The 21,114-nt window shown below is 43.9% G+C and overlaps 1 protein-coding gene across 1 annotated transcript in view; it reads right to left on the reverse strand.

Moving 5' to 3' along the window:
- BRSK2 (BR serine/threonine kinase 2) overlaps positions 1–21,114 on the reverse strand; it is a 612,383-nt gene that overhangs the window by 104,620 nt on the left and 486,649 nt on the right. Inside the window, exons 6-8 of the mRNA XM_054972235.1 lie at positions 4,652–4,685; positions 3,204–3,272; positions 1,686–1,832 (exon numbers count right to left, since the gene is read on the reverse strand). Of these exons, the coding sequence (XP_054828210.1) occupies positions 1,686–1,832; positions 3,204–3,272; positions 4,652–4,685 (250 nt within the window). The remainder of the gene's footprint in view (positions 1–1,685; positions 1,833–3,203; positions 3,273–4,651; positions 4,686–21,114) is intronic.

Raw genomic sequence — 21,114 nt, forward strand, 5'->3', positions numbered from 1 at the left:
TCAAAATATGAATCTAATTTTGTGATGAATCGGGCTGATTTGTGTTTTGCGAAATACATTTTGTGAAGCTGCGGTTTTCACAAAATTCATGACTTTTGGGGCCAATTCGTGAATTATTTGTGATGCCAGACAGGCTGGCACCAATCCATTGATTCCCTAGGCAACATAGGCCCAGAATGTCTGCAGACCTTTTGTTGCCATTGGAAACCCCAATCTTAGCCCACATAACCTTGATAGGCAGCTCTCCCTGCCAACTGGAGAGCTTCCATTCTGCCTTATACAGCAAGGAGCAGGGGGCTAATCCCCTAGGCAACTGAGAAGATGGGCCTTCTATAGCCATGGGAACACCAATCTCATCCTTCCAAACCCTGTTAGGTAGGTTTGTCTGCCAATGAGAGACCTCCTGTTCTGCTCTATGTGAGCATTTCTTATATAAGGCACAGCTCTCTACCTCATGTTTTCAGTTCCAGTAGACAGAGGGAGAGGAAGGACCTGTTGCTGGGATTTGGGGTCAGAGAGTGGAATTGGGAGCTTTTGGCTGGATTTGCTGCTGCTTTAAAAGAGACTGAAAAGCCTCTTTCTTATTTTCAGCTCTTGGCCTTGCTGGGAAGGTGGTTGGGTATGGTTGCCTTCTTTCCTCCACCCCACCCCAGTCTCAGGGCATTGCCTGGCACTGGGGACTAGCTTGACTGAGGCCTACCTTTTTCCCTTTAATTTTCTTTGCTTATATTCTTATTTGGAGCATTTGTTTTTGCTGGCTTGTTGCATGAGGGTGGGTGAAGGAGAGCCTGCTGAAGTCTCCCTGTGAGTTTGGCATCTCTGGGTATGAAGGGGGCCATTGAAGTGCCATGGGTTCTGATGAATCATGAAACTAACAAATAGTTTTGCGAAATGGGACAATTTCATGAAAGTTCATGATTCATGGAATGTGACAAAACACGAAACATTTATTTCGTTTTTTCCCATTTCATGCCCATCTCTAATGAGGAGTTCATAACATACAATCAAAAAGAATCAGAATTGTGGAACAGAGGGCCATTGGGAGGTATGGGGCATCATTTCTATTAGCAGTATCATGGGATAGCATGCTTATGTGAAGTATACATCATGCACCTGGTAGCTTGGAAACAACCTTCTTATGGATTGGATATAGACTAAATTTTCCAAAGCCTGAATGGAACTTTGCTGCCTCCCTGCTCCAACTGCAGGTCACTGTTCCTGTGGGACAGACCCTGAGGAACGAGCTGAGAGGGGTCTGCAGCAAGTTGGGGGAAACTCTTAGAAATTTCCAGTTTAGTCTGGATTCAACTCATTGTCAATGAATGCATTATAAGCTACAGTCTTCTGTACCAAAGTAACCAATTTCAGCAAACTAAGCTATTTTGCATGTTTTGCTTGTTTATTATCATTCTGTTTTTGCTAGTCTGAAACCCTTGCAATATTCACTGGAAATTCTTCTAAAACCAGCTTTGGCTTCTAACATTTTATTTGGAATTTCCCACATAGTTGGAAAGCCTCTTTTCACAGCTGTAATGACTAGAAACTTGCATTCTTTAACAAAAAAATTAACATTACATTTTTATAAGGAGACTGAGGATGATGAATTTTGATATAAATTAGGTGCAGAAATACTGAGTGCCTTTGGAATTCTGAAGACATGAAATTTACAATGAATGCCTTCATACCGTTAGTCGTTTCGAGGCATCCACTTCAATCATCCCCCGCAAAAGGTTTTGACAATCTGGGGGGATGAAATGTGGCATATGGAACACACCACGTTTCACTTTCTCTAGTAGCTGCCGCAAGTTATCGTCATCGAATGGCAGAGCACCCTGGAAGAGCATGAGAAAGAAAAAAGAAGATGGGAGTAAGGTGAATGAATGTTGAACAGTTAAACTATGAGAAAAAAACAGAAGAGAGAAAAGATGAAGCAATAAGAACAGTGGTCCACATTGTGCTATTATACAGGAGAAGACAGCAGAACAATTTTCTAGCCTCTGAAAGTGGCATATCCCTTAGCACTGGTTTACCTTCCATAGTATGGAAAACAAAGCCTGCCTTGTATATAGTGAATTATCTTGAATATTAATTAGAAAATGAGGAATAGAAAATTAGATTAAGAGCTTTCAAGAACATTTGCCACAGATACAAAGATCTACTGAGCAATTAGTTGTAGGTATAAGCCTTTGATCTTCTGGCAGTCCTCATGGGCAAATTCTTAGTAGAAGAAGTTTATCTTCTCCTTGGTTCAAAACACTGAGAAGTTTCTGTTTACAGTTATTAACCTTAGAAAGTGCAGTCAAAAGGAACTACAGATGACCAAAATATAACCTGCATGCATTAATGCTACTAACAACAAAAACAATACAAAGAAGATAAGAAGCATTTTAGTGTCTTTATTCAGAACACCCAGTCCAGAAGGCAGGGTTGCTATCAGCTTTTGGTTCCAACCAAATTGCTTGGATCACTATCTTGTTAGTAGAAGCTACAGCTGAACTTGGCATTTTTGAAATTACAGTTCAGTTCCAACAATATCTCCTATAGCCTAGTTCAATGTTATCTGGTACCCCAAAGAAGGAAGCCACCCCGCCGCCTCCCAGTCCCATTTTTGAGTGTGGCACCACTGAGCATTTGGTGGAGTACGTTAGTGGATGTATCTTAGAAAAGAATGACCGGGCAACTGATATTTACCTTAAAGATCCAAAACCCTATGGGGGAAAGAGTTGTAATTGTTCAGATTTTAAAAGTCTGAGCCTTATTTTTTAAAAACAACCTCAAAAGCATTTTAGACTCAATCAAACTTCTTGTTACCGGGAAAAAAACCCTGTCTCACTGACATTCATAAAAAACTGAACCACGGGCTTTCATTGATAAATTGCAAATTACACACAAAATCAATTACTTCTGTGATTTTTTAAAAAAACATTATCTCCTTTGGTGGTCTGTCAATTAGAGGAAAAATCTTTCAAACAACTGGATCCCCTGCCCTGTGCACTAAGAGCAGCATTTCAGAGTTGTGGGGAAACACTTTGTCATATACTTTCCCTATGGGAATGATGCAGACAAGTTGCACCTGCAAGTTATTGAAAGCCACAGTGAGAAAGAGAGAATTCAAGAATGCCATAGAAGATGTCAAAATCTACAGGGGAACAAAAACAGAGGAGTATTTAAAAAAAATAATGTTAGTGAAGAGGATGACTCACCACTAACAATGCAAATAAAATGACTCCACAGCTCCAGACGTCTGCTTTCCTCCCATCATATTTTTCTCCCTGTGTAGTATGGAAATAGGACATTTAGATGAAGGTTAATTAGAAAAACAATGTAGATGCCCTTGAATTGAGCGAGAGGGTACACTGGTAAACTTTTTTTCAAATAATAAACAATGGGTTGGATTTCACCAACCATTTATTTGCGTTGGGGGGGGGATTTTTAGGGGTTGCCCTTTCTACTACTGACCTCCAATTTTTCAGCCCCCCCCAGAAACAGAATCTGGGGGGCATTTGGGGCAGGAAAGGGAAGGTAGAGAAGATGTACTCTGTAGGTGGAAAACTTTCCATTCGTGCAGATTTTCAGCAGCATCCAAGATGATGTATTGAACAAATCTCAAGTCTTGCCCTCACATAGAGGGATTGCCATAAGCCTTTTGCCTTGCCTTCCCCTTTCTATACATGCTTACAGAGCTACAGTATCTTTCACTGTGTGTGTGTGTGTGGGGGGGGGGTTGGAAGGTCACTTCCAGCCCTGTGGCCTTAGGGCTATAGGGTACAAACACCAAACAGGAAAAAGAGGTCCAATGAACCCTGTGCCAGTTTCCTTGTTATGGGCTTTGGTCCTGCGCCAGTATAGATCATGCCCATACATTTCAATAAAAGTTACTGTAGGAATTAAAAGGGAATACAGGGGTAAAAGAGGAAAATCTCCAAATCAGTCATCAACACGGGTATTTTTAAAGTGCACACATGACAAACAATGCACGAGAAATAATGTTTAAAAAACTCTCATCACGTGTCCATATACATCCTTATCTATGATTTGGAGGCTGAGAGGAAAAATGGATGGGAATGGAATAGGAAGGAAAAAACTAAATAATCAGCACATCATCTGAAATGTCAGAGAGAATATCAAGGAGCTGTTTCTCTCCCAGTTGGTTCTTTATGGGGCTTGGAATTAGTCATACTTGCCAGATCATAACGTAAGCTATCAATTCCTTGGTATTGGTTTTACGAAGCATAGCATCACAATTATTTGAGTTTATATCTATAGGTTAGAAACTAGGCTTTTTGGTGTACTGTGCCATCAGGGACTGCAAGGGCCTGCCCCTGAGGAAAGGAAGATGCCTCCACCTTTATTCATTAAGAATAGTAGAGAATATCCTATTCCATTTTCCTTGGTTTTTATTTTGATGATATGAGCTCAGAGGGTAGAATCAAGTAAAATCAGAGGCATGCTCCTCTAGCTGCTAGTCTCCCAAGTGAAGGTGCTTTTGTCAGTGTCCTTGCGCTCTGGCTGCATTTTGTAAACCCAGGAAATGTGAAAAGAATGAAGCCTCTTACAGTGATACCTAAGAACTATCATAAGGCATCTAATGTACATGAGTGAGGGTTTGTTTGCTTTGTAATGAGGATGTTGGAATTTCAAGCTCACTTACCCTGATTACTTCTGGGCAGGCATAATGCGGTGACCTGAAAAGCAAAGCATGAGTCAATGAGTACAGAATCCTATTTGATTTTATTTATTGCATATATGGCCTTTCAGAGCCAACTATATTATTAGAGGCTCACAGTACCTCTTGCCATCTCAAATATTAGATATATAAAATATAAATAAAGGTCACTGTTTAATTTAATATCTTTATACTTCACAGTTCTGACAGCAACCTGCACCTCTTCTAATAAATAAAGCAACTAAGACCACTCCAAATCAGCAAGTCCTAAAACTGTAGCTAACAATTCACTCAGTTTCTTCCATCAAAAGTCTGTGACCTGAAGAGAGATTATGAGAAACTATTAGGCTTCAACTGTGAGCAGGTAGCTCACACACTGTTTCTGTGCTCCACTAGAGCTGTCGAGTTGAAGAAGGAACCACGCCCAGTCCCAGCTAGTGCACTTCCCTCACAGGGAAGAAGGATCGGGTGACATCAGAGAACCAATGTAGTGCTTGTCTTCAGTCTCTTACCTGTTGCATGCTTGCCGATCCAAAGCATTTATATGTTGAGCGCTTGGCATATATGGAAGCAACCAAGATACTTTCTTTTATCTTTTTTAATATTCAGTGAAGCCTAAACAGATTTTTTTCTGAACCACAAACGTAGTTGGAAGATATTTGCTGTAAATAAACTAAAGTTGTACTCCTGAATTGTATTGTCTCTAGTCCTCATTAAGCATGTCATCTGTCTTTTCTGTTTTTGTTGGTGTGGGGATCGCAGGGGGCAGAAGTATGTCATACTGCCCATTCGTTCCAGTTCTTCAGGAATCACATAACAGTGGGTTGCTGCTCAAGTAGGTTTTTATTCACAGGAGGTTGAGCTTACACTGACAGAAAAGAGGAGGGGGCTGCAGCTATACCACCTGCCCCCCTTTGCCCTTGGGCCTTTCTGTTGGCCTCCTGGAGCAAAATTTGCCATTCTTGGAGGGTCTCTTCCACCCCCACCAAGCATGAGCTACCTGTCCCGCCATCTTCCTGGCCTCTTTCTATGAGGGTGCTGGTTTCAGATCTACCCACTCACTCTTCCCACAAAGTCTTTTCCTTCCCTTGCCTCAACAACCAGGGTACAAAGGACAACCTGCCCAGGCCTCCTTCTGTCTGACCAGGCACCCCACCCATGAGCCACATGCCTGGCCAGGTGGGTGGAAATGTCTTCCTGGCCCTGCCATCCAGCTGATCAGCGAGCTCAAAGTATTTCTGGGTCCTGTCCACGCTGTTTGGGCAGATGCTCTCTTTTGGACCTGCCAGCCCACTAATTTACGGGTCTGGCTGCCAAGCAGTACACTTCCCACTGCCACTGTGACTAGGTCAGTGTTGGATCTGCTAGCTGGGCCTCTTCCTTCTGTGGGCTGTTCAGTTGTGACAGGCCTCTGTCCCCCTCACCCACATCTTCAGTGGTTTCTGTGCCTGGATGAGTGGTTACAGTGGTGGGGCAGGTTGACAGGTTGGGCTGGGCCTCACAGCTAGACAAAACAGCTAGCTGATCCACAGTTTCTATATATTACAACAGTGATGAAACAATTGGACAAAAACAGTAACCACCAATGTAACATGTGCCCAGATCACTGTCTGCTGCTGAGCTCCCTGCTTGGCAACTAATTGAGAAACAGTTCCCTGAAATCAATGATTCGTTCCAACCTGCCACATCATAATTTCATATCCTAGAAATCATAGAGCAGCAGCAATTTGCTTTATAGTCTTCATTAGTTGTAGCCTGACAGAGGAAGAGGGACCCAAATGGCTCTTATAATATATGCATATCACAAATGACACTCCTTTCAGCTATAGAGCAAATTATTGGGACATATTCATTGGATGTATATTCTTATGGGACAAAATAATCACACAATTGGTGTTGCCTGCTTTAGATCATTACTTTTATATCCCTGTGCTGTACTTTTGCATTTATTCACTAGGATAGCACTAGAATATAGTGTGCATGCTTCTAGGGATGTGTGAAAACCCACCAGTTCGGCTTGCACTCTTTATGCTAGTTGCAAACAGAGACATGATTTTTCAACTATCAGTTTGATAGTTCATCCAATCTGTTAGTCAGTGTTCAGCCGGTCATTTTTCTGTGTCCCTCACTAACCCTGCATTACAGCGCAATTGGCTTTTTGCACATGTGGGTTCTCATACAGCTCAACTGAAATCTACTACCTTCCCATCCCAGGCTGCATGACTGCTGTGCTCAACATGCATTGTATAAACAGACAATTGGATCAGTCACAAATCATATAAATCACTCATCAATAAAAGCTGTGTTTTAATGAAATCCTACCTTTCAGAGTTTGGCTAAGTAGTTCTTAGTTATGCTAATGGCTGCCAATCAGTTTGAACAGCAGAGTCTTTGCACGTGAGCAGTTTTGGGAAAACCCAGGGCAAATTGGTTTGGCAGGCATTTGTGGCTGCTCTGCACAAACCAAACAGACCAAGTGATCTGCTCACATGTGATTCCTGTCTCTGAACACAGTAGTTTGACCACTGGATGTGTTCACAATTAAATTCGCAGCATCCTTGCATGCTTCCCAATACTTAGGATGGATGAAGTGCTTTAAAAGAAGACTTCCCTTCTAAGTAATGGTGCACACGTGCGCACAGACATGCACACACATAAAAAAACTTGGATCCTCCTATTTCATGAGAACTAAAATAATGATCTGGATAACCCAGGTAAACCTGATCTTGTCAGATCTCAGAAGCTAAACATGGTCAGCTTTGATTAGTAATTGGATTGGAGTGTAAGGATTAGAGATGGGCACGAACAGCAATACGAACTAAAAAAAAGCCACGAACAGCCCAATCAGCTGTTCGTGAACAAGCTGTTTTTGAGGCCCCATTCTAAATGAACAGGTGGTTGTTGCAAGCCTTGTGCATTGTTTTTTGTCAAGCCAGACAATCTGGCACCTGCAGTCAATTTCCTTGGCAACTTAGGCAGGGATTGTCTGAACTCTATCTGAACTCCTGCTGTTGCCCTGGAAACCCCAATCTAAGCCCAATTTAGCTTGATAGGCAGGTCTTCCTTTCAAGTGTGGAGCTCCAAATTTGTTACAAGGAAGCAAAGAGCAGGGGGGAGGGGGGCTCCCACCTCTGGTTTTGCAGACAGTGAGGGAGAGACAGTTGCTGTTGGCATTTTGAGAGAGAGAGAGGGAGAGCGCATTGGAGCTTGAATTTTCTTTGTGTGTGGTGGGATAGGGCTCTACCTCTTCAAGTTCCGGGGCTGCTGTCAGGCTCTGGGCCAAGCTATTATTTATTACTGGTACCTTTCCTGCTGCCTGCTCAGGTAAGGTTTCTGGGAGTGGTGTGGCAGGGATCTACCCCTTCAGGTTCCAGGGTTGCTGCCAGGCTCTGGGGCCAAGCTATGATTTATTATTGGTACATTTCCTGATGCCTGCTCAGGTAGGGTTTCTGGGAGTGGTGTGGTAGGGATCTTGATGGCTGGAGGAGAACTTGCTGGCCCCCACGAACCATGTTTGTTGTTTTTTTCTCTCCGTGCCCATGTCTAGTAAGGATGCCAGGCAACTCTCAAGAGACTTCACTTCATGAGTAAAAGTTCTTTATTGATAAGATGCCAGTTTCAAGCTCTTATGCCATCTTTGCTAGGACTGGCAACTACAGACAAGTATCACACAGATATAGGTTCCCCAAGGCTACTCCTAATCCCTCCCCCTTGTTCCTAACAGTTCTCTAACTTTGCATTCAGGAAACAGGCTGTGTGATTCATGGACCACTCAAGGTCAAACAGGCTCCCGGGCTTGGGAGAGATTACAACAGGAACAAACACCTTCTGTTCTCAGTTTCCCACCCCGGGTTCAAATAACAGAAACATCCTGAAAATTCCCCAACAGCATCAGCTTCAGCTGCAGGGGGGTATTGAATATGACAGGTGATCCTGAGCACCTTACAGGGGGATCTCCAAAGACAATCAGGGTTGGTATGCAGAGGCAGGCAATGGCAAATCACCTCTGTAAGTTTCTTTGAATTGAAAACCCAGCAGTGGTTGCCATGAGTTGCCTATGACTTGATGGCACTTTCCACCACCAAAATAATGAAACAGACATAATTCTGTGTGGATAGCAACTTTGCATGGCAGGCACAAATGAATGACTGAATGATAAATTTATTATTTGTGGCCAAAGGCCACATCATATAAAACACTGTAGCATGTAAACATATGTACAAATATTAAAAAATTAAAATGATCTAGGCAGAAAATGCCAGTCAGATAAAAACATTGCTGTCTCTGGACACAACTCTAGCCCGGATTTTCTTGGCTGCTAAGGCGAAAAGAGAGACTCTATAAGAGACAAATGCAGCAGTGTCAGACAGGAGAAAAAACAACTTCTCAGAGTCTGAAGAGAAGTTTAAACCGATTAAAAACTCTTCTAGGAATTTATTCCTTGGCTGTGCATAAAGTGGGCAGGATAGTAGGTAATGTGATAAATCCTCCACAACGTGAGCACCACAAATACAGTAGTGGAGGGCTTGAGGTATTTTGGCATAGCTAAATCCTCCACAATGTGAGCACCACAAATACAGTAGTGGAGGGCTTGAGATGTTTTGCCCAGATAGCAATGCTGTGGGCATAGTTTGGAACCGAATTGAGGTAATGGCTGTTCTGAGGTTGTGAGGAAGGATATTGACCAAATAGGGTGCTCTATGACTTGATGGCACTTTCCACCACCAAAATAATGAAACAGACATAGTTCTGTGTGGATAGCAACTTTGCATGGCAGGCACAAATGGATCAAATATTGGTATATGGTTACATATTATAGGCCACTGCTTGCCAGATACAGCATTGGGCTATTGAGCAGTGTACCACAAGGCCAGAATACAAATCTTTATGACTGCTACTTTGTATTAACAGTAATTCATCCTAATAAAGTGAGGCTCATGCTGAAAAGAATCCTATCCATGTCTTGTCCTGTGTGCTTCTTCTCATTTGTATAGAAAAAAAAATCTGTCCTGAACTCCATCACACGTGAGTGTTATGAGGAACATTTTAAAAGTATTCTCCCTTGAAGATAAGAGGAAGCATGTACCCTTATAACCAATACTTTTTGCCACAAACCCACGTCCAACTCAGGCTTAGGCTGACCTTCCCTTACCCTGAGGTAAAACTTCTCCTCTTTAAGCCTATGAAGCTGTATACTGGGCTGGGAAGCCTCTGGTAGTGTGGTTGATGGTAAGCTTCAACTTTCCTTCTTGTCCCACCCTTAAGAAATATTAAAAATGGTTACCCAGCCAAGTCTTAGTAGGGGACATATCAGGGGTTTGTGCTTCCCTTTAGCAGAAACTGGCACACAAGGCTTGGGGAGGTTCAAAACGTAACTGAAGGTTTACTTACAGTAGGTAAAGTCAGAACGCAGGTAGGCAGATGTTTGAACTGAAGAAACAAAGGTTTTTGTACAGGAACTTCTCTGGTGTGAGGCACAAAACACTTCGTTCAGAGGTTGACACTGCTTCACAGATGTTACACTTTATATACTCAAACACAAACACAGCACGACTTTCCCTCCTCTCCAGACTTAAGGGTGCTCCACTGAGACAAACCCTTCCTAGATACTGGGCAGGCATTATAGTTATGAGCTATAACCCTGTTCCTGGCACTAAAGGGGAGACTCCTCTCTACCCACTTCCTTGGCCCTCTATAATTTCCAGATCTCTTGAGTCTAAGTAGGAGTTAGTGCTGGTCTTCCCCACTTTAGTACTAGGACTAAAAGTGTTTCACAAACATTTCCTCTCACAGAGGATTCTCTGGCTGACCCTCTCTGGTCTAAAGCCAGGCTCCAACTCCCTTTCACTCTCTTGTTTACTCTCCAACTCCAACTGACAGCTTCCCCAGCATTCTATCCCCAATTGCCATTTCAGGCTAGCCCCGGGGGTGGGGGGTGGGGGAAAGGAAACATGTAAATCATACTTTCACTTCTGGAAATCTCAGTATCTGAAGCTGAGTCCGTCACACTTTTCACTCAGAGAATTAAGAGTCAGGGTGGCACAATTATTAGAGTATCAGGCCTGAAGAGACAGACCCAGGTACAAATTATCACTAAGTTATGAAGCTCATGGGATAAACTTGGACCAACTATTCTCTCAGCCACTACAGGGTTATTGAGAGGATAAAATACAGGAGAGGAGAACCATGTATGGTACACTAAAGTCTGTGGAAGCAAGGTGGAATAGAAAGGTACTCGTAGGTTGGTTGCAAAGGCAGCCATTTCATTTAAGGTTGCTAAGTCCCCCAGAGTCTAAAATGGGTGAGTGGGGGGTGGCTAGGTGTGCACCTGTGTGCTCTTATCTTTAATTATTCCATAAACTCTGCAATATTCCCACATTGTGCTGGGAATGTCATTCCCAGTGTGACATGGAAATGACATGTTATGCTGGGGAAAATTAAGTAAAAATCAGTCCAAAACACTAAATTTTGAATTGTCCCCCGCACAACTGATCGCTTCTCTGTTGCACCAGTAATTATGTCATGTCCAGTGCAATGCAGGAGCGTTCTGGAGCTCACAGGAGCACACTGCTAGCTACAGCCCCGGTTCCAGCCCTTCTCTTCCCCACAATGGCCAGGTGACAGCCAGTGCAGGGGAGTGGTAGATGCTGGGATTGTGGGAATCCCCTGCCCCACAAGGGAATGGCAAACCTAATTTGATCACAGGTAATATTAAAAAAAGGTATCTAAACCACCTCAAATGAAGTAAGAACTTTGTGAACTAGGTACAACATAAAGAAAATAGTTTGAAATATGGCTCATATTTGATATGGATAAAACTAGAGGTCAGAAGGCAGGTTAATCTGGCCACTCAACAGATGCATCTCAACTGCTGTGACAGCAGCACGAGCTCTTGGCATATCCACTCTAAATTTCCTGCCAATTCACAGCAACTGTATATCTGCAGCTTTATCTTGGCTAACAGCTCTAAACAGGATCTTCAGGCCAGCCAGGATGCACAAACTAATTTCCATGCTGCCAATCACCAAACAACTTTGACTGCTTTAGAAAAGAAAATCCAAATTTAATCAAAAATCTATTTATCTTTCCACAAAGTCATGAATATTTCTTTGGCTCTTATCACTAATTATTCAATATGTGTATGTCTAAGCAACTTTCTCTCTGCCTCTTCCCCCTAGGCCATCTCCTCATCTTTTCTGCTACATCTCCAGGCAGCCAAGCTACAATCTGCATGGTGTCTTCAATAGCAATATCACTCAGCAAGATCAAGAAGCAGTTTTTGCCAGCAGCGTCTGCTGCAGCACATTGGAATAGGCGAGAGCATTAGGAAGAATGTCTGTGAAGGGGTAGGTTGACTTTCCGGAGCTGCAGAAACTGTACATAGCACTGGGACTCTGAAATGCTCTTCAGTGGACCTAGACATAGCATAAAGCAGAATGGTTTGGCAACATGGTTTCATTCTGTCACTCTTGGTGTAGAGTTGAATACAAAACCCAGGTCTGGAACTTGGGCTGAAAGGATGTTGGTGGGAGGAACTACAAGGGATTAAGTATTTTTCAATGACCCAAAGTTTGTCTGCTGCAAATCCCATACTCTTTATATGGATGTATAAAGTAGAGATTGGGATTTTAAAATATTGAATGATATTACATGTGTTCCATTTCAGTTTCATGTCCAGGATAAGTGCACAGTTTAGAGCTGTTATATGTCCTAGGAGTGCAGGGGGCTGTGCAAAGCTTCCATGGTTGAACCATATGTTTGAGCCAATGTTCCTACCTAGGTAATTAATATATGGCCACCCTGATCACCATAATTACAATGACTTGGAACACTGATCTCATCATCATGATAATTAGGGACACTGTGTATTGGCCAATCAAGTGTAGTTATTAGTTCACATAAATCCTATTGAGCCATCTGTTGGCACTGGGACTAAAGGGCACCATGTTATGGTGGTTCAAGTAACTACCTGGGAGATCAGTCTCAGAAAGTGGTGCTGGGGGATTTCTGCTTTGCTCCTTGGCCCTTGGCCTGTGGGGTTCCACAAGGTTCACTCTTATTCCCCATGCTATTTAATATCTGTATGAAGCTACTGGGACAGGTCATTAGAAGGCTTGCACTATGGTGTCACCAATATGTGGATGATACTAAGCTCTACATTTCTTTTCCACCTAATTCTAAGGATGCTATTGATGTTTTGGAGTCAGTAATGGGCTGGATGAGGCTGAACAAGATGAAACTGAAGCCTGACAAGACAGAAGTTCTCTGGGTTAGTAGAAAGGCAGATCCAGCATTTAAGAACTCTCCTACCTTGGACAGGGCTATACTCCCCTTGAAAAGCCAGGTTTGCAACATGGGAGTGCTGCTTGACACAGCAGTCACCTTAGAAAAACAGGTGACTGTGGTGGTACAAAATGCTTTTGTCCAGCTTCAGATGGTGTGTCAGCTGTGTCTATTCCTGGGTCAATCAGATCTAGCTACAGTGATCCATGCCTTAGTTACATATAGACTGGACTACTGTAATGCATTCTACTTGGGGCTACCCTTGAAAAGTATTCAGAAGTGGCAATCCTTGTCTGAGAGTCTTTCTCCTTCAGGCTGCTCCCCGCCCCCGAAATCTCTGGCATTGAATGTGTAGGCCTGATGTGGGGTGCCGAGGAGAGTTTGGGTATCTGCCTGGTGTACTGACCACCTAGCGCACCAGCAAATACCCTGTTGTGCCTGCTGGAGGTGGTGGTGGGGTGGGCCTTAGAGTACTCCAGAGTGATTGTGCAGGGGGACCTCAATGTCCATGCTGATGATGCCTCCTCTGTGCAGGCTGCAGACCTGGTAGCTTCCATGGCAGCACTAGGACTTTCTCAATTTGTATCGACCCCTACACATCACGCGGGGCACATGCTAGATTTGATCTTTGGGATGGGGTTGAATCTGGATCTAGAGGCAATGGAACCAGTGCCATGGTCAGACCACCCAGTTCTGAAGGCTTGGCTGGGGATACCCCCCCCCTCGCAAGGGCGGCAAGCTGATTTATGCTCACCTGCGGAGACTTATTGATCCGATTGGATCCCAGAACGATCTGCAGGATCCTATGCTCCTCAGCGGTTCGTTAGATGAACTGGTGGAGGACTGGTAATGCCAGCTCTCCAAAGCCATCAACGAAATCGCTCCCCATTGCCCTCTTTGCCCCCGTGCAAGGCAGGCTCCCTGGTATACAGAGGAACTTCAACAAAAGAAGTGGGAGCTCAGACGGCTTGAGTGAGTGGGGTGACAATCTTGAGATAAAGAGGCAAGATCATCTTATAAGACATTTACAAAAGCCTACGAGGTGGCAGTGAAGGCTGTGAAGAAAGAGTTTTATACAGCCTCCATCACATCAACTAGCTCAAGCCCAGCAAAATTGTTTAATGTGGTTCAGTCGTTGGTCTCCCTCTCGGAAGGAGGCTGCCAAATTCAGAATTCTGATATTGGCTGTAAGGCTTTTGGGAGATTTTTTGCTGATAAAATTTTGTCTCTCCGCCGCGATTTACCAGCCACAATTGATACAGTGAAGGAACTCGAGACCTCTTGGCCGTCTTTGGAGCTAACATTTGATCAGTTCAGCCCACTTTCTGGGGAGGAGATTGACAGGACCCTGTGATCAGTCAGGCCCACCATGTGCCCCTTGGACCCATGCCCATCGTGGTTGGTAAAAGCCAGCATGGAGGGGCTACGGTCCTTGTTGGAGGTCAGCGGCTTGGCGCTGCTGATATTATTGGATCTGTCAGCAGCGTTTGATACAGTTGATTATGATCTTTTGACTCACTGCCTCGCCAATATGGGGATACAAGGGACTGCCTTACAGTGGCTTGTCTCTTTTCTCCACGGTAGGGGACAGAGGGTGGCGCTTGGGGAGAAATTGTCACCCCGTTACCCATTGGTGTGCGGGGTCCTGCAGGGGGCAATACTCACCCCATTATTATTCAATATTTATATGCGCCCCCTTGCACAGCTGGTGTGAAGCTTCGGACTTGGGTGTCATCAGTATGCAGATGACACCCAGTTATACCTGATGATGGCCGGCCAGCCCAATTTGGTCCCAGATGTCCTGGATCATGTGTTTGCAGCCGTGCCTGGTTGGTTGAGACAGAGTCAGCTGAAGCTGAACCCGACAAAGACAGAGGTTCTGTACTTGAGCTGGGGGGACTACATTCGGGACTTCGGCTCCCAGCCCTCAATGGGGTACAGCTTGTGCCAGTTCTGAGGGTCAAGAGCCTGGGGGTGATCCTGGTTGCCTCCTTAAAAATGGAGGCACAGGTCGCAGCAGTTGTTAGGTCCTCTTTTTTCCATCTGCGGCAGACCAAGCAACTTGTCCCTTACCTGTCAACCTGTGATCTAACTACAGTGATCCAGGCAATGGTCATCTTGAGGTTGGACTACTGTAACTCACTCTATGCGGGACTGCCCTTGAGCCTGACCTGGAGATTACAGCTGGTGCAAAATGCAGCAGCACATGTTATTACGAGAACGCCAAGTAGAGCACACATAACACTGATACTACGCAAGCTGCATTGGTTGCCAGTGGAGTACCGGATCAGATTCAAGGTTCTGGTATTGACCTATAAGGCCCTATGCAGACTGGGGCCAGCGTATCTGCAGGACTGTCTCTTCGCATGTATTCCCTGGAGGACTCTCCAATCAGGAGAAAAACAGCTATTAGTGGTCCCTGGTCCCAAGAAGGCGCACCTGGCCATGACGAGATCCAGGGCTTACTCGGTCCTGGCTCCTACCAGCTGGAATGCTCTGTCTACTGAGACCAGGGCCTGGCGGGATTTATTGTCTTTCCTCCGGGCCTGCAAGACAGAGTAGTTTCACCAGGCTCATGGCTAAGGCTAGGTCCCCATCAGCCTGTGGTGTGTGTGTGTGTGGGGGGGGAGGAAATTGAACCCCCCCCTGTGAAAAATTGTCCACTACATGCAAAATATTATCAGTCTTCCTGATGTTGCCGCCTCACAATACAAAATGTCGCTGTTTTAAATGGTGTTTTAATATTTATACAGATGTAATGTTTTAAATTGTTTTTAAATGTTGTTAGCCACCCTGAGCCCGCTTGCGGGGAGGGTGGGATATAAATAAATAAATAAGTTTCAGCTAGTGCAGAATTCTACAGCTAGATTACTAGTCAGGGTGAGCTACTGGGAGTATGTGACATGAACACTACACTGCCTACTGATCCACTTGCATGCCCAATTCAAGGTTTGTCCTTTAAAGACCTACATTCTTTGCAACAAGTGTTTTTGAAGGACTATCTTCTTCCATATGTTCCTGCCTGGGAATTAATATGACAGGAAGAGGCCCTCCTGATTGTCCCATAAGCTAAAGTTCAGCTGGTGGGTACACAATAGAGGACCTTTTTGCTGGCAGTCACACGGTTTCAGAAGAACAAAGAGAGGTGTGCCTGGCCCCCTGGCTGCTAATCCTGAGGAGGCAGCTGAAGATTGTGCTATTTAGGACTCTTAATTAACTTAGTTTTCTAATTACTGGCAGTCTTAAGCTATGTTTTGACATGGGGGGGGGGGTGCTAGTGTTTTTTATTAATTTGATTCATCTTGAAAGCCTTTTTGAGTTCCTGAAAGATAGAAATGCCACTAATAAATATTTTAAACAAACAAATAAAACAGCACAATAAAATTTATGTCTGGCTGGAAGCCTAATGAGCCCATGAGTCTACAGGAGATTGATGAACCACTGTTTATTGATGAAGGAAGCAAGGATAAGATATACTCCATTGTAGATTAGCTGTTATCCCAGATTTCTTGTGCTTGCCTTAAATCAGAGGTAAAACTAACTTCCAGACATTCAAATCTTTCCCAATAATGTAACTCCTCAGTTACTCAGAAATAGTGGAAATCCCAATCCCACACTCCATGGGTATTCTTTCATCCAGAAGAATTCTCCTGCCTTCCACCTCTGCATTATCAATGATGGCTCCAACCATGGATTTCAAAGTGGTGATGAAAATCTGAAACTCCAGTGTCTCTGAGCCTGTTCCCTGCCATGTCTTCCAGCAACACTCTGCTTTGTACCATCATGGCTCATGAGCCCTAAGCAAGGATGGAGGGATAGTTTAAATATATGTGTGGCCTCCTCCTGGTTGAACCATCCCTTCAAGTTGTTCAACAGGCCACAGTCTAAGTCAGTTCTTTCTTGATGATGGCCCCAGTGCTCCTCTCTGTTGAGGAATGCAATGCACCCATGCTGTTCATCTTCTATAAAACTCATAAGACCATTATTTCCAGGCAGGCATTTGCCAGCTAAGTAAAGGATAGTTTTGAAGGAAAGTTGTGCCTTTTCTTTTTTTTAATGCTGGTTTAATTTTGATTATCTGTTACTAGGTCAGATTCTTGTAAGTCATCTTGATCTGTCATGGTTGGTGGAAAATATAGAATGTAAATGTTTTAATAAAATAAAATAAAACAATTAGGAGATAATTATCTGCTTAACCAACACACTGGGAAATTGGTTTTTTTTATTTGGTGTAAATGATATTCACTTGGACCTGTAAAGACAAGTTTTTCAATGCCTTGGCTTGGCATTTGAAAGCTCTCCTTAAAGAGTTAAAGGCATAAGCTAGCACTGATATTTATCCAGAGTTTCAGAAATGAACCACAATTACTAATTATACTTATTTTACAGCTACAAGACTTCCTGGTTAGGTAAAAGGTTATTAGTACTTTAGCCTAAATTTTACAGAATAAGAGGGCCTGTAGGTATGCAAAAGGTTTTTAGGAAACATCTAAAAGGACTGTTGCAATCTTGAGATCTGGGGAACTGAATGTGCTACAGTATGAAAGCATTGCTTTCCTTGTTATGTAACTTAGACCACAAACAAATGTACATTTGAGTAACCTCCCCTCCCCCTGGCAGTCTGCTGTTAAATTGGCAGGCTTGCGGGAGACAATGCTTTTTGGAATGTTTTCCTAAACACTGCAAGGAATATTATGAGGAAGTCAGTACTAAGTATCTCTATAATTAAGTTCACACTTTCCTGCAAAAAAAAAAAAACAGAAGTGGAACCAGAAGTGGGATCTTGCCTGGAATGAATGGGGGACTGCACCAATTCTTTGCAGCATGACTTTGTGTAACACAGATGGTGAAGACAAAATTTAATTCAGAGAACTGCATTTTTACTGCACCTTTCCACCATATACAGGATCTCCAGGTGGTTACTTATAGGTCTAATTCCTCCCCCACCAGACACACTAGAATTAGAATGAAGTTAGAAACAAGTCTTTGACATTCCTCTCACATGCATTCCGGATCACAGCAAGGGTTCCCTATAGAGGCACTGATGTAAAATGATGCTGCATAGAAACAGTTAGTTAAGGGCCTCTCATCAGCCATGCCAGTTTCTGTTCAGAGTGCCTCTTTAAGGATTTGGGTTGGAGGCAGAGGCAAACCTCATATATGTGTCAATTTCACCATAGTTACTGCTCATTTCGAGCACAGGGATTTTGAGTAAAGCAGCACAGAGACTTAGCGCTGTAGCTTGTTTCTCAATCAGCCAGGCCGCCTGCAGCTATTCCTTTATATCAGGCACTCAATTTTTCTAAGCAATGATAAGAGAAAGAAAGAATTGATAACGAGGCAAAATAAAAAGGAGGAGAGAGTTAATTTCAAAAAGAGTACAAATAACAAGGAAGGATACAACGGTCAATCCTTCAGCAAGGGTTATATATAAGGACTTTCTCTCTCTCTCTTTTTTGCCTTTTATTAGTTGCTTAGATTGGCCAAAGTCACTGCAGTGCCATATGTAAAAATGGTACCCCCCCCCCAATTAACATGGGAGATGATCTCTGTAAGCCTCATTGCAGGAGCACTTTACTTTTGCTCATGTTAGGACACACACTGGAAGTTCCCTGTCTCAGACTTTTATGCTTTGCAACTATGTGCTATACTGTATACACAAATTATTATTATTAACATCACAAGAATAGTCAGAAATACTTAGGGTATGATTGAACCAGGTGGAATTATTTACAACCCTTGGAATTGTAGTTATGAGAAAGTGCTGAATACCTCTAAAAGAGTGTTCTGCATAAACAATAATCCCCGTGAGTCAATAATTCCTGTGATTGTTTCCTGTGACGCTTTATCCAAACATGGACAATTTATTCAGTTCCAACTCTGTTTCAGTTAAGGAAAAAATCTATGATGACCTATGATGTCCTAGAGCCAGATACATAACAATCCCTGCTCCAAAGACGCTCAGGATTTATCTACCTGAGTTAAGCAGAGTGAAGAGAAAGGAAAGTTCATTATAATAATAAGAGTACAAGTGAAGCTAATCACAGGTCACAAATGGAGGCTCTGCAGAAGAGAAAATTCCTATGCACCATCCTGATATCTTTATAGCAAAGCTATCCTGAGTTTCTCCCTGGTGACACAAAGCATTTTGGAGCTATAACTAGCAATCTGCAATACAGCAAAAGTATCAAAGAGTGGAGAAGTGGTTCTGAAACAGATGGGAGATCCTTCTCAGCAGTTAATTGCCTTTTATTTTCTTTGCCCAGAAGGCAAGCAACAGAATGAAGAAATCTGAACTAATAAGAGCTGCATCGTGCCAACTCCCCAGTTCCATTCACTCTCTGCTATTTGCTCATGGGCCTCCCTGGCTCTTGGAGAAATGCAAAGACTTGCTGAATTATACCTGTGCTTCAGGGACCAGCTCTCCAGCACAAAACTTGCCTGGCAGTGAATTTTTTTTGCAGCATGCAATACTTTGGGGGATTCCTCCTTCCAACAATCCTCGTATGTGACCCATTCTTTCACTCAAGGGTCTGGTAGCATACTTGCACACCCACCCATGTTTAAAGCAGCTCCTTTTTTCCAATGAAGATGTGAGCAACAGCAGATTCTAGTGACGGGGAAATTATCACAATCAAGTTCTAATGCACAGTAAGTGACAAATTATGGTACTTTTCGCACTAGGATTTTAAAGCTTGTGTGTACCTGTTCCGCATCCCATGTTTGCAGAGGTTTCACACTTGCAAGCTAGTCATGGGACACAATGCCGCTCCTTTCCCCCATTACCCCGATTTTTATCCCTGTGGACATACTGCGATGTTAATTTTTAATCAGCTGCCCAGTCAGGGCTGACCTGATTAATGCCAATGTGAACGTTTTGCAGCACTTCCCCTCTCCTTTTCCCTGGGAGCTGATTGGTTTGTGTGAAATTAACCACACCCACTGAACTCAGCTCTCTGAACTCAGCTCTCTGAACTTTTCCTCCATTTTTTTGGCTGCTCTGCAGCCCTCCTGATAACCAACCACGCCACTCCACTTTTCCCAGTGCTAAGGCAGGACTTCAATTTTCACGGCACCTTTTTTAAAAAAACTCTGAGCATATGTAGTAACGTTCCTGTGTTACTACATCTTCTGACAGACAAGCCTCCCCCCATGCCACCCCTTCAACTCCCCACCCCCACCCCACTCTTCCCGGGGTAAGGCAGGACTTGCCTCCCCAGGGCTAAGGCACAGTGGGGGGAGCAGACTCATACCCACCCCTGGCTCAGCTGAGACGTGCCGAGCCGGGGCTTGGCTGGAACACCTGCTCTCGTGCTCTGCAGCCGGGCTACAGAGCACAAGAGCCACTTCGTCTGAGCTGCCTCAACTGAGCCCTGGCTCACTGCATACTCAGCTGAGTGGGTGCCCAAGCCAAGCCCCAGCTCGCTGCATGCTCAGCTGAGCACACAGCGAGCTGGGGCTTGGACAAGGCAGCTCTTGTGCTCCACAGCCCAGCTGTGGAGCACAAGAGCAGGCATCCCAGCCAAGCCTTGGCTCGGCACGTCTCAGCTGAGCCAGGGGTGGGTATGAGTCTGCTTCCCCCACTGTGCCTTACCCCTGGGGAGGCAAGTCCTGCTTTACTCCAGGAAGGGTGGGGGGGGTGGTTGAAGGGGCAGCATGAGGGGAGGCTTGTCTGTCAGAACATGTAGTAATGCAGGAACGTTACTATATACTGTATGCTCAGAATTTTTTTTAAAAGGTGCTGTGCAAATTGAAGTCCTGCCTTACTCCTTTGGAAGAGTGGGGTGGGTGTGGGTGGTTGAAGGGTGGGCATGGGGGGCCTTGTCGGTCAGAAGATGTAGAAACATTACTATGCATGCTCAAAAATTTTTTTTAAATGGTGACATGCACTGCAATGCCCTGAAAGCCTGAAACTGAACAGAGGCTTCGAGGCAGGTCTGAAAGGAATCACAGGAGGCCAAATCAAAACTGCTGGGAAGCTGAAGCCGAAGCCACTGCAACTGCTCAAAAATGGTGCTTTAAACTGTGAGTGTGAAAGGGGTCTAGATCAATGAAACAGTTAGCCTGCTTTCTTTCCCCACCTCTCCATTCATTGGCCTCCAAGATATATTAAAAACAATCAAGGCTGCACTTTCTATCATTTCCTCTAGGGATGCATCTGTAGA

The sequence above is a fragment of the Eublepharis macularius genome, chromosome 2 (assembly GCF_028583425.1).
Source record: "Eublepharis macularius isolate TG4126 chromosome 2, MPM_Emac_v1.0, whole genome shotgun sequence".
Classification (NCBI taxonomy): domain Eukaryota; kingdom Metazoa; phylum Chordata; class Lepidosauria; order Squamata; family Eublepharidae; genus Eublepharis; species Eublepharis macularius.